Raw genomic sequence first — 13573 nt, forward strand, 5'->3', positions numbered from 1 at the left:
CTCCCCTCCCCTACCCCACACTCCTCCTCCCCTCCCCTACCCCACACTCCTCCTCCCCTCCCCTACCCCACACTCCTCCTCCCCTCCCCTACCCCACACTCCTCCTCCCCTCCCCTACCCCACACTCCTCCTCCCCTCCCCTACCTCACACTCCTCCTCCCCTCCCCTACCCCACACTCCTCCTCCCCTACCCCACACTCCTCCTCCCCTACCCCACACTCCTCCTCCCCTACCCCACACTCCTCCTCCCCTCCCCCACACTCCTCCTCCCCTCCCCCACACTCCTCCTCCCCTCCCCCACACTCCTCCTCCCCTCCCCTACCCCACACTCCTCCTCCCCTCCCCTACCCCACACTCCTCCTCCCCTCCCCTACCCCACACTACTCCTCCCCTCCCCTACCCCACACTCCTCCTCCCCTCCCCTACCCCACACTCCTCCTCCCCTCCCCTACCCCACACTCCTCCTCCCCTCCCCTACCCCACACTCCTCCTCCCCTCCCCTACCCCACACTCCTCCTCCCCTACCCCACACTCCTCCTCCCCTCCCCTACCCCACACTCCTCCTCCCCTCCCCTACCCCACACTCCTCCTCCCCTCCCCTACCCCACACTCCTCCTCCCCTACCCCACACTCCTCCTCCCCTCCCCTACCCCACACTCCTCCTCCCCTCCCCTACCCCACACTCCTCCTCCCCTCCCCTACCCCACACTCCTCCTCCCCTCCCCTACCCCACACTCCTCCTCCCCTCCCCTACCCCACACTCCTCCTCCCCTCCCCTACCCCACACTCCTCCTCCCCTCCCCTACCCCACACTCCTCCTCCCCTCCCCTACCCCACACTCCTCCTCCCCTCCCCTACCCCACACTCCTCCTCCCCTCCCCTACCCCACCTCCTCCCCTCCCCTATCCCACACTCCTCCTCCCCTCCACTACCCCACACTCCTCCTCCCCTCCCCCACACTCCTCCTCCCCTCCCCTACCCCACACCCCTCCTCCCCTCCCCTACCCCACACTCCTCCTCCCCTCCCCTACCCCACACTCCTCCTCCCCTCCCCTCCCCCACACTCCTCCTCCCCTCCCCTCCCCCACACTCCTCCTCCCCTCCCCTATCCCACACAACTCCTCCCCTCCCCTACCCCACACCCCTCCTCCCCACCCCCACACTCCTCCTCCCCTCCCCCACAATCCTCCTCCCCTCCCCCACACTCCTCCTCCCCTCCCCTCCCCCACACTCCTGCACCGCTACCCTACCCCACACTCCACCTCCCTCCCCTACCCCACACTCCTCCTCCCCTCCCATCCCCACACTCCTCCTCCCCTCCCATCCCCACACTCCTCCTCCCCTCCCATCCCCACACTCCTCCTCCCCTCCCCTACCCCACACTCCTCCTCCCCTCCCCTACCCCACACTCCTCCTCCCCTCCCCTACCCCACACTCCTCCTCCCCTCCCCTACCCCACACTCCTCCTCCCCTCCCCTACCCCACACTCCTCCTCCCCTCCCCTACCCCACACTCCTCCTCCCCTCCCCTACCCCACACTCCTCCTCCCCTCCCCTACCCCACACTCCTCCTCCCCTCCCCTACCCCACACTCCTCCTCCCCTCCCCTACCCCACACTCCTCCTCCCCTCCCCTACCCCACACTCCTCCTCCCCTCCCCTACCCCACACTCCTCCTCCCCTCCCCTACCCCACACTCCTCCTCCCCTCCCCTACCCCACACTCCTCCTCCCCTCCCCTACCCCACACTCCTCCTCCCCTCCCCTACCCAATCCTCCTCCCCTCCCCTACCCCACACTCCTCCTCCCCTACCCCACACTCCTCCACCCCTCCCCCACTCCCCTCCCCCACACACCTCCTCCCCTCCCCCCCACCCCCACATCCCTCCCCCACATCCTCCTCGCCATCCCCCACACTCCTCCTCGCTATACCCCACCCCACACCCCCACTTCTCCTGCTCCTCCCACCTCCACGCTCCTCCCCCCCAGGCTACTCCTCCCCTCCTCTCCCCCACCCTCCTCCTCCCCTCCACTCCCCCGCGCTCCTCCTCCCTCGCGCTCCTCCTCTCCCCCGCGCTCCTCCCCTCCCCTCTCCCCCACGCTCCTCCTCCCCTCCTCTCCCCTGCGCTCCTCCCCTCCCCTCTCCCCCATGCTCCTCTTCCCCTCCTCACCCCCGCCCTCCTCCCACCCTCCTCTCCCCGGCCCTCCTCCCACCCTCCTCCTCTCCCCCGCCCTCCTCCCCCCCTCCCCCAACCTCCTCCCCCCTCCTGCTCTCCCCCGCCCTCCTCCCCCCCTCCTCCTCTCCCCTGCCCCCTCTCCCCCGCCCTCCTCCCCCCCTCCCCCGCCCTCCTCCCCCCCTCCCCCTCTCCCCCGCCCTCCTCCCCACCTCCTCCTCTCCCCTCCTCCTCCCCCCCACCCTCCTCCTCCCCTCCTCTCCCCCACCCTCCTCGTCCCCACCCCCCACTCCTCCCCCCCCCCCCCCCACTCCTCCTCCCCCCCCCCCCCCCCCCCCCCCCCCCCCACCCCCCCTACTCCTCCTCCCCCCCACCCCCCCTACTTCTCCTCCCCCCCACCCCCCTACTCCTCCTCCCCCCCACCCCCCCACTCCTCCTCCCCCCCACCCCCCTACTCCTCCTCCCCCCCACCCCCCTACTCCTCCTCCCCCCCACTCCTCCTCCCCCCCCAACCCCACTCCTCCTCCCCCCCACTCCTCCTCCCCCTCCCCTCCAATCCTCCTCCCCCTCCCCCCACTCCTCCTCCCCCTCCCCTCCAATCCTCCTCCCCCCCACTCCTCCTCCCCCCCACTCCTCCTCCCCCCCACTCCTCCTCCCCCCCACCCCCCCCACTCCTCCTCCCCCCTCCCCCCACTCCTCCTCCCCCCTCCCCCACTCCTCCTCCCCCCACCCCACCACTCCTCCTCCCCCCACCCCACCACTCCTTCTCCCCCCACCCCACCACTCCTTCTCCCCCCACCCCACCACTCCTCCTCCCCCCACCCCACCTCCAAATTTAAATGTACCATTACCTGGCAAGGAGGCAAGAGCTTCTAATATCTGGTGGATTTATATCATTACAGTAGCCTGAGCCACAGAAAGCACTTAGCTGCACAACATTGGATGTGGTTCAGCAAAGAAAATTACTAAGTAATGTGGATTGAGCTTGTAGTTATTAAATCCATAAACCAGCAGCTTCGAGAAAAGCCAGACAACCTTCCTTTTCAGTATGCACTCTTGTGTATAGCTGAAGGATGATCACTGGCCAGTAAAAGGCCCCTCATTTCAAGAGGGTTTCTTGCGACTGGGGTGTACATTAGATCAAACTCTAGTCTTTAGCCTCTCAAATATGGTTCCAAATCCATTCAGCCTACTAGGGCAATCATCTCCTCTATTGATTGCAAGGCTCCTGCATAAGACAATCAATCTAACTCCTACTATGAATCAGCCTGCATCACAGGACTGACATTAAACTGGCAATCTGACTCAGGGGCACAGGGTAGCTGGTGCAAGAAATGGAGAGCAGCTGATGGTGCTAGTTAGTGATTGGCAGTGCCCACTCACATCGGGGTGAAATGTTAGTTGAAAGACTCCTAAATTCCAACTTGATATTCTACAATGGATGCTCACCTTGTACACAACAGGTGTGAACCATGCAGGCATGAGGACCAGATTGCATAGCCGTGCTGTTGGACAGTGTTGGTCAAAACTAATGAGAAGTGCCACATCCCCTAGTTTTCCATGTCCAATTATTTCCACTGGGACCTTTAACGTCACCTCATTCTGTTCTTCATATACTCCAGGGGAAATAATAATCTTATCATACACATTGGCAACTGCTAAGGCACTCCTGAGATTTACATGTTCACTTGTTGGGCCAACAAATATAGTTTTTCTATCCTTCTTCCGCCTAAATAAATACAAGCAGTTTGAGGATTCCAGATCCTGGGCATTTCTGGTCCAGATTTTTGAAGTTAAATGGTGTTGTTTAAAAGCCTCCCGCCAGGAATGGGGCTCAACATCAGGCTGATTAGGCCAATTTGGGTGTTTGCACTCACTACATCCAAGACACAGTTGTCTCCATCGGGTATTATCCAGGCTGATAATCAGTTCGTACCAGGCTCTGCACACCACACAGCAGCGACCCAGGTCTGGGAGAGGTAAATAAGCCAGAATCAGGCGCCACAACTCTAGTGGGAGACCACTGATCTCCATTGTCACCTATGGATTAAAGAGAGAGAATTAGACAAACTTATAAATACATAAAGAAAGAAGTTGCATTGGTATAATGGCACTGAGTCATCAGAATATTGCCAATGAATTACTTTGACGTGTAGTCACTGCATTACTTAACCAATTTTGTGCACAAAGAGCAATGAGATGACTAACTGAATTTTTTTTTTACTGACGTTAGTTGAAGGATATATATTGTCCAGGGTACCCATGCTCTTTTCCAAGCAGCAGCACAGAAACTTCTGCATCCATCTGAACAGGGAGGCAGAACCTCGCCTCATCCAAAGTCAGCATTCTGTGACACTGCAGTGCTCCGTCACTAATGCAGTGAATTGTCAGCCTGCATTATGTGCTTAAATCCTAGAATAAGAATTAAACCCAACTTTCTATCTCAGAGGCAAGGATGCTATCACAGGACCACAGTCAACATAGTAAATCTCAGAATGGCAAATTTTGTCTGTTTTTATCCTCTATACCTTTTTTGGGATGTGTCTTTTACTGTGCATGGCCCTCTAAGATGTCAAATTTGAGTTTAATCTGAATTAGTTACCAGAATGGCAGAGGAATTACAGTACTTGATCAGAATCTTGTTTTTAACCACTCATTCACTGCAATTTGGCTTTTGGATGAACAGCATCACAATTCAGAAACAGTGAATATTATCACAGTATATTTACAGTGCAATTCATATTTTCACTCAGAACCATTAATTTGGTCTCTGACGATTCACTTAGCACCACATTTCTGGGTATTGGCATGTTTAGCTCAGGAAACCCTGTGATCTACATGGATGTAGTCATTTAAGTGATGAGCCAATCCAACATGCGGTCAGAAAACTCCTTTGATTGCTTGATCAGCAGCTGTGAAAAATAACTCATCTAATTCTGTCTGTTCAATTCCAACTCATTGATCAAAGCTGTGTCACAAACAATTAAGTAGGGGGAATAACAAGCAGCTCAGGCTACAGAGCAACAGCAACTCTTTTCATATAAATGTTTTAGAGAGTGCACTTACATCATACAACTGTACCACTGAACCACTTTGCACCAAAAGAACATGTATTCATATTATGCCGTTCACAACCCCAGATAAGCAGCCAGTTAATCTGGCACTATTAACTTTACACAATCACAGCTCATTCTTCCTGACCTGTCCGCAGCCTTTGAAACGGTTGACCCTGCCACCTTCCTCCACCTTCTTTCCACCTTTGCCCAACTGAGTGGGACTATCCTCACTTGGTTTCATTCTTATCTATCCAGTAGCATCCAGAGAATCTCTTGCAAGGGCTTCACTTCCCACTTCTGACCCATTTTATTTGTAACCTGCATGCAGCCCCTCAGCAATATCATCTGAAAACAAGTCAGATTCCACAGATATCCTGACAACACACAACTCTACGTCAGCACCACCTCTCTTGACTCCAACAATGCCTCTGGTTAATCAGGCTGGTTAGACATCCAGTATTGAATGAGCAGAGATTTCCCCCCCAGTTAGATAATTTTGGAAGTTCAAAGCCACTGTCTTCAGTCCCTGCCACAAACTCCATTCCTAGCCATCAATTCCATTCCCCTCTCTGGCCACCATCTGAAGCTGAACCTTGGTGTTCTATTTGATCCTGAGCTGAGCTTCTGTTCCATATCCTTTATCACTAAGACTGCCTATTGTAAACTCCTTAATATTACCCAACTCTGCTCCTGCCTCAGCCCATCTGGAGCTTAAACCCTCATCAATACTTGGTTACCTCTAGACTCAACTATTCCAAAGCTCTCCTAACAAGCCTCCCATCTTCCACCCTCAGTAAACTTATACTCATCCAAAACTCTGCTGTCTGACTCCTAACTCACATCCAAATACTATTCAGCATCACTTGTGCTGGTTGACACACACTGGCTTCCACTCCAGCAACACCTCACATTTAAAATCGTCATCTCTATTCTCAAATCCGTCATGGCCTCCCCCTCCGCATTTCCGTAACTTCCTCCAGCCCTACAAAACTCCCAAGAAATCAGTGTTCCTCCAAGTCTGGCCTCTTATGCATTGCCAGCTTCTTTCACCCGACTGTTGGTAACCTTGCCTTCAGCTGTCTGGACTCCAAGCTCTGGAATTCCTCTCTAGCTTTCTTTTCCCCTTTAAAGATGCTCCTTAAAACCTACCTTTTTGATCAAGCAATTGGTCATCTGTCCTACTACGTCATGATGTGGTGCAGTGTCAAATTTTGTCTGCTAATATTTCTGAAAAGTACCTGGGATCTCGAACCACATTAAAGGCACTATATATATGTAAGCTATTGTTGTTATATTGGTTGATGAAGTGCATGAAAATGCAAAAACAATTTATTAGGTTTAGAGCATTGGTAATCTTAGTTAGTAGCCGAGCAAGATCTTTCACAGGACAACGATACTCTTTAAGACGGCACAAAGTACATTTATATAAAAGGTTAAACTATTCAGCCGTGACTGAATCAAACTGTTTAAAGTTTAGCTTGAATTGTTCATCTGGAATTGAACTCATTCCCATCAGAATTTCTGATAAACCATCAGAATATATACCCTAAACAAGGGCTTGAATGTACAGGGATACTACAGAATCCTAAAAGCTGCAAAGAAGCTGGTTTTAACAATTCATCTTAATATTATTGGTACATTAGTTGCCTTCATTTAGTTCCTTACGTATCAAAAGATTTTAAAGGGCTTCAGACACAATTACTAGCAGCTGTTATGTAGTCAAACATGACAGCCATTCTGCACCAGCAACATCAGACATATTTCTCTGGTGTTAATGATTGAGGGAGGAATATAGTCAAGACACCAGGAACACTGTCTACTCTTCTTCAAATGCTTGAGTTTTTATCCCGCATTTTCTGTTTTTATTCCAGGCCTTTAATGCCACCTCCACCAGACAGACAGAAACCAAGACTTTGGTTTAGAATTGCAAATATTATAAGGTATAGGAACTCATCCCTTACAGACAGAGGAGAGTTTAAATTGGTAAAGGCACTCAATTTATTCCTTAATGAAGAATAATTAACTTGAATTTATGCCACACCAAATCACTTCTCACAGACCATCCCAAAACAGTTGACCCACAATCAATTACTCTGGAGTGCTGTCCTACTAATGTTGATTTTCTTAAAGCATGCGTTGATGACATTATTGAGGTGACTAGCGTAAAAGAGTGAGAACCGGGTTTTACTGAGGTATAGTCACAAACACAGCAAAGATTCACCATCAGCTGCATTTATTAATTGCAATTTCTCAAATCTTCTAAACCAATAGGTTATTCTTAACATGGGTGTACATTAAGGCAACGTAATAACTCCTTTATTACAACATATCATCATAGAACAGGCTAATGGGTCTATTCCTGTGTTCAAACTCCTCCCACTCTATTTCACCCGATCCAAACACCACAACCTTAGATTGCTTTCTCCCTTATGTACTTATCTAGCTTCCTCTTAAACGTATCTATACTATTTAAGTCAACTACTACATGCTGTGGCAAATTTCACGTTCTGATCACTCTCTGGGTGAAGAATTCTCACCCGAAATCTATTGGGTCCAAGACTATTTTATATTTAAGGCCCCTATTTATTCCCCAGAATCAGAACCATTTCCTGTACATCTACCTGATGGAACCCCTCCTGTTCAGTCCTTCCTGATGGTTATAACCTCTCAGTTGTGGTCTCATCCTTCCACCTTTCTTTGCTCCTTCTCCATATTCAGCCAATATCCTTTCTATAATACAGAGATCAGAACTGGGCACAGTACTCTAAGTGGGGTCCAACCAAGATTCTATACAAATTTAACATAAGTACCAGAGTAGTGACCAACTTTCCCTGCCAAGAAGCAGCCTAAAAATCTGGAAACAAAACACAAATAAGTAGAAGGACAATAGGACCTTAATGCAATCAGAATTATTGGCAGAGTCTTCCATAAACATGCAGCAAGATGCCATATTTAACCATCTAAATCAGGAGACTTAGAGCTGGGTTATCAATTATCAGTTGGTACAACTCCATGATAAAGGGTGAAATATCCCTTTAAAGGCTAGAAATAATGAATAACTTGTATTCTTATGACACATGGTCATTTCTCTCAAAACATCCCAAAATATTTAATGTACAGTGAATTACTCTAAAATGCAGTCATTGTTAATATTACTGTCAATCTTTTAGCTAAAAGGAGTTCATGAGCTCACCTGTTATAGAGCTGTTATTATTGAGATTACTTAAAAGGGTTTTCTCATGTTACTAAGGTCCCACTGGGTCCCCTTGTCAAATTGCCTAGCAGTATGTCCACAGTAATTGTTTGTGCAGTGTATTGTTTACAAAGTAGGGAAATTGGAAACAGCACAATTTTAAGGGCTGAATCCAACACCCCTTTTTTTCCTGGACCCTTTAAGTGAAGAGAAAATTATTTGGACACACTTCATAAAACACTGGTTTAGCCTCAGCTGAAGTACAGTCTGGGCACCACACTTTAGAATGGATGCCAAGGCCTTAGACGATGCAGAAGATATTTATCAGAATGGTACCAGGGATGAGAGATGGAAGAGTTTTGATTGTTCTCCTTCGAACACAAAGGTTAAGAAGAGATTTGACAAATGTTCAAAATCATGAAGGCTTTAATAGACGGAGAAACTGTTTCCAGTGGCAGGAGGGTTATGACCAGAGAACAGATTTAAGATGATTGGAATAAGAACCAGAGATGACATGAGGAAACTTATTTTTTAATGCAGTCAGTTGTCATAGGGTGACCAACTGTCCTAGATTTTCCAGGAACGTACCGGCAGTTCAGCCTTTGTCCCGAATATCTTGGGTTTCGGCAGGCCTTTTATTTGTGCGTGCATTGGGAGCAGCAGGTTTGTGTTCAGGGCTGTCCTACAGGTATCCAGCGGGGGTGGATCTGGCAGGTAGCAGTATCAGAATCGGGTATGTCGCACACTTGTATCCCCCGCTCTTAAAGTTTTGTCACCCTTGCTAACACAGTTTTCCCAACCACCCTTCCCCCCCCCCTTAAAGTTTTGTCACCCCTGCACCCTTGCTAACACAGTTTTCCCAACCACCCTTCCCCCACCCGGCCCCCTCTCATAGGTTCGTCAGCCCCGCTGTGAAGGCTTTGCCAGCACCCACACAGCCTGGAAGGGAGGTGGAGCAGATTCAATAGTAACGTTCAATTTGGAATTGGATAAATACTTTAAGGGAAAACACTGCAGACTGTGACGAATCAGGAGAGTGAGACTAGCTGGATAACTCTATCCAAGATCCAGTACTGGGCATGTGGCCTCCTTCTGTGCAGTATTCTTCTATGATAATGGGGGTATTTGCCATGCCCCCAACTAAGAAAGGTGCATTGTAAGAAAATGTATGGGATAACTGATGCTTTCCTACTTGTAATGTGGGCTTAACAGATTTCTCATAGTGGATTTGCTTTAATTGTACAATGTTTTATCATAAGGAAGATTTCAACTCATTTGTATCGATTCCAGAGCGTCTATCGGGGTAGGGACCCAGCTTGGGAAGGATTCGTACACCAACTCTAACAGTGCCGGTACCAGGCTCCAACTCACCTTTTGTTTCTTCAGTAAGGCCGACACATGGCGTCCGCAGCTCGAGTCCGCGGACTCTCACTCACCGCTCGGCCCGGCCTGGCCGCAGCAACCAACAGCCGCCTTCTGCCGCTCCATCAGCTCCCGGAAGCAGCTGAGAGCAGCGACCTGAGCCTCCGTCCACCGCCCAGCCAGCTGCCTCCACTCGAATGCTGCAACCAGCCCCCGCCGCCAGGCATCCCGAGCTCGAACCCGAGCCTGGGGGCTGACATCACCTAGCAACCGCACGGTCGTTAGGGAGATGAGCTGCAGGCTTCCAAAAGGCAAAGAAGTGCATTAGAGTAAGAGATAGCTCCAATATACGTTTAACACAGAAAGGAAGAAGATATTGTCACATAGTGCAACTCACTGACAGATTTTATCAATGAAAAAAATCTATTCAAAGCAGTGCCTGTGTGCTGTAAACACGAAAGCCTAACACTTTCAATCCAGCCAATAAATACATCTGAAAATATGGCATTAAAAAAAGTTAGGGTGCATTTAATACTCAAATATTGACACTTTCACAGGTAGATGAATTTGTTAAAATGCACCTAAATTATGAAAATTTCATAAGTCACTTCCATGCCATTGATTCCAAATGGCTTTGCTGTCAACCAAATTCTAAATAGAATGTACGTAATTGTAAGTAGAAGCGACCTTTCCCAGCTCCAAAACAAGTTACAAATACTGGCTTGACAATTAGTCGTCTGGATAAACTCTGGTCTTCATACACTCCATTCCTCGGCGATACTTAAGGCTTGACCGAATACTTGAAAATATTTTAAATAAAGCCAATTCTGTAGCATTTTGAGCAAAGTCACTGAGTACAGAAATATTCATCAAACCCCTATGTATTTTGAATCACTGATTTTTTATAAATTGCGGCATTACTTTTGGAGCTTTATTTGCCGATTGCAGACAGCTTTAAAAGTTCCCTCAGACAAGTTTTCCCACCAGGAAAATCTTTAGGAGTACACCTGGCAAATAAAATCTTGAGACGATTTTTCCCTTTCTGTTCCCCAAATCCCCACTTCAAGAATTATGAGCCGAAATTCCTCTAAGCAAGCACTGGGACATTTATTGTTAAGTAGACCATGAATCATCAACGTTTCCTGATGGTATAACACCAGTACTTCTGTGATAGTCTATATAGAGCAGTGTGTTATACGATAGACTTCTACACTGGACAGAACATCTTCAAAACCCATGAACAGGTTTGAACAGCAGGGCTGGAATTTAAACTTGTCAATGACAAGACAGAACAGCAGAGTCGCCCCCTCCCCAGATTTTATTATTTTTGGATATATTGGGACACTTCCATGTAAAATGTAGAATTTCCAGTGCTATAGTAACACCAGCACAAATGGTATTCATGAATAGGTGAGCCTAATTTTGTAAGAGTTTTCTACTACACACTGTCAAGACTCACTGGGGATAGTGCACTGCGATGTTAAGCCCCACTGCTCCCTGAGCTGCGACAAATGTGAAAAAGTTTGATGAACCTACCTAATTGTTTAATTTAGGTTAACAGAATATGAGCACCAGGTTTATAAACTTAATAAGTAAATAAATGTTTATTGACCAAATTGTCCTTAACCAGTGGCAAAAAAAGAAATATGAACTGCTAATTTTTAACTCTATAACCTAAACTCTACCACTTCTTAAATCCCTACACACACATACAAGACACGTAAGACACACAAAAACATGGATTTTAAAAGCGGGATAAAACAGTTCAATAGCAATTCTGAGGTACAGGATTCAATGAGTTGATTTTGATTGATGTCTTCCAAGTTCCTTTCAGTTCTTTTTTGATGACATGAGGTGGTCCTCCAGCACTTTCAGTCTTTAGTTCATTGGTTGAGCACTTGCCTTTCAATGTTTCTAACAGCGACTTTCCCCTCTGCCTCTTGACAAGGGTTTTCAAAGAGAGAGCAGGTTATAGAAATATGAGAAGAAAAAAACAGCTAGCTATTATTGTAGACTTACTGGAATCTTACACACACAGGAGAGGGAGGTTTTAGGTCTTTTTCCTTTCAGGCTAGGAGCTATTCTGCTCCACTGTTCTCAAACAAACCCTGATCATCTGGTCAGGAGCCAATTAAAACGTTTTTGCCAGACAGTTCCCCATTAGTCCAGACTCCTCCTCGGCACCATCCTGTTTTTCATGGCACACTCTGTTCCAGGGCAACAACATTGTACATATCCCTCATACTGTTCTAGTGGACATGTCTTTTGAACTGCAGCCGTTGTAATTTTAATCCACAGTCCAACAGAAATAAAAAGACATGTTCTTTACAACAAAAATAAAAAGATATATTCCTTACAACACTACCTCCAGATATAACTCCAAATAGTAAGGATTATTTAGTTGACTTAACCATCCGCACTTAGGATGTCATTATTTTCAAGCAGCTCTTAACTCCAAAAGTATCTTTACAAATCCTGGGCTGCAGTGGAACCACTTTGCTATACATTTATTACAGCTCAATCTTCACCATATTTTTGGTCTCATGTGGAAGCTACATATTTTATAGCGGCATTGCAGATGTGTCTTCCTGGATGCCTGCAAAGTCTGGAAGTATCAGGAGTTAAGAGCTAAATTAAAAAGAAGGACCTCAAGGGTAATAATCTCTGGATTATTATTATTTTTAAATGTATTCATTCATGGAAAGTGTACATCACTGGCAAGGCCAACATTTGTTGCCCATCCCTAATTGCCCTTGAAATGGGTGACTTGCAAAGCCATTTGAGGGCAGTTAAGAGTCACCACATTTCTGTGGGTCTGGAATCACATGTAGGCCAGACCAGATAAGGACAGCAAATTTTCTCCCCCTAATGGACATTAATGAACCAAGTAGGTTTTTATGACAATTGATGATAGTTTCATTGTCACCATTACTGAGACTAGCTTTCAATTCCAAACTTGATTAATTGAATTTAAATTCCACCAGCTGCTGTGGTGGGATTTGAACCTATGTCCCAAAAAAATTACTTTATCACTGCGCCACAATCTCCTCCTGTTGACCAAACCAAGTACAAATTGGCATACGGAAAAGGCAAATCACGACATAGGAACATAATAAATCAGAGCATGTGTAGGCCATTTGGCCCCTCAAGCCTGATCTGCTATTCAATTAGATCATGGCTGATGTGATTGTGGCCTCAACTCCACTTTTCTGCCTGTCCTCCATAACCCTTTACTCTCTTCTAGATCAAAAATCGATTTACATAAATTTATGTAATGTCTCACCTCCAATGCACTTTGGGGTAGAGAATTTCAAAGCTTAACAACCCCCTGGGAGAAGAGATTTCTCCTCACCTCTATCTTAAATGGGAGACCCCTTATTCTGAAGCTGTGCCCCCTAGTTCTAGATTTCCCCTCGAGGGGAAACATCCTCTCAGCATCTACCTTGCCAAGATCCCTCAGAATCTTATATGCTTCAATAAAATCACTTTTTATTCTTCTGAACTCAAAAGAATATAGACCCAATATGCTCAACCTTTCTTCATAAGGCAATTCCTTAATCCCAGGAATCAACCCAGTGAATCTTCTCTGAACTACCTCCAATGCAAGTATATCCCTCCTTAGTTAAGGAGACCAAAACTGTCCACAGTACTCTAGCAGTGGTCTTACCAATGCCCTGTAGAGTTGTAACAAGACTTCCCTACTTTTATACTCCACACTGCTAGCAATAAAGGCTAACATCCCATTTGACTTCCTAATTAATTGTTGTACCTGCATGCTAACTTTTTTGCGA

At 47.8% G+C, this 13573-nt stretch overlaps 1 protein-coding gene across 5 annotated transcripts in view; it reads right to left on the bottom strand.

Moving 5' to 3' along the window:
- Positions 1 to 9991, bottom strand: part of fbxo10 (F-box protein 10) — an 82120-nt gene extending 72129 nt beyond the window's left edge. For 4 of the 5 annotated variants that reach the window (XR_005942777.1, XM_041185846.1, XM_041185845.1 and 1 more), the window contains exons 1-2: positions 9792 to 9990; positions 3621 to 4211 (exon numbers count right to left, since the gene is read on the bottom strand). Coding sequence is in view for 4 of the 5 variants with exons in the window: in XM_041185846.1 (XP_041041780.1) it covers positions 3621 to 4205 (585 nt within the window). In the remaining variant the exon portion in view is untranslated. Of the gene's footprint in view, positions 1 to 3620; positions 4212 to 9791 lie in introns of all 5 variants that reach the window. The other variant, XM_041185844.1, reaches the window with a different exon arrangement.
- Positions 9992 to 13573: the final 3582 nt, after the last annotated feature.

This window comes from Carcharodon carcharias, chromosome 4 (assembly GCF_017639515.1).
Source record: "Carcharodon carcharias isolate sCarCar2 chromosome 4, sCarCar2.pri, whole genome shotgun sequence".
In the NCBI taxonomy this organism is placed as follows: domain Eukaryota; kingdom Metazoa; phylum Chordata; class Chondrichthyes; order Lamniformes; family Lamnidae; genus Carcharodon; species Carcharodon carcharias.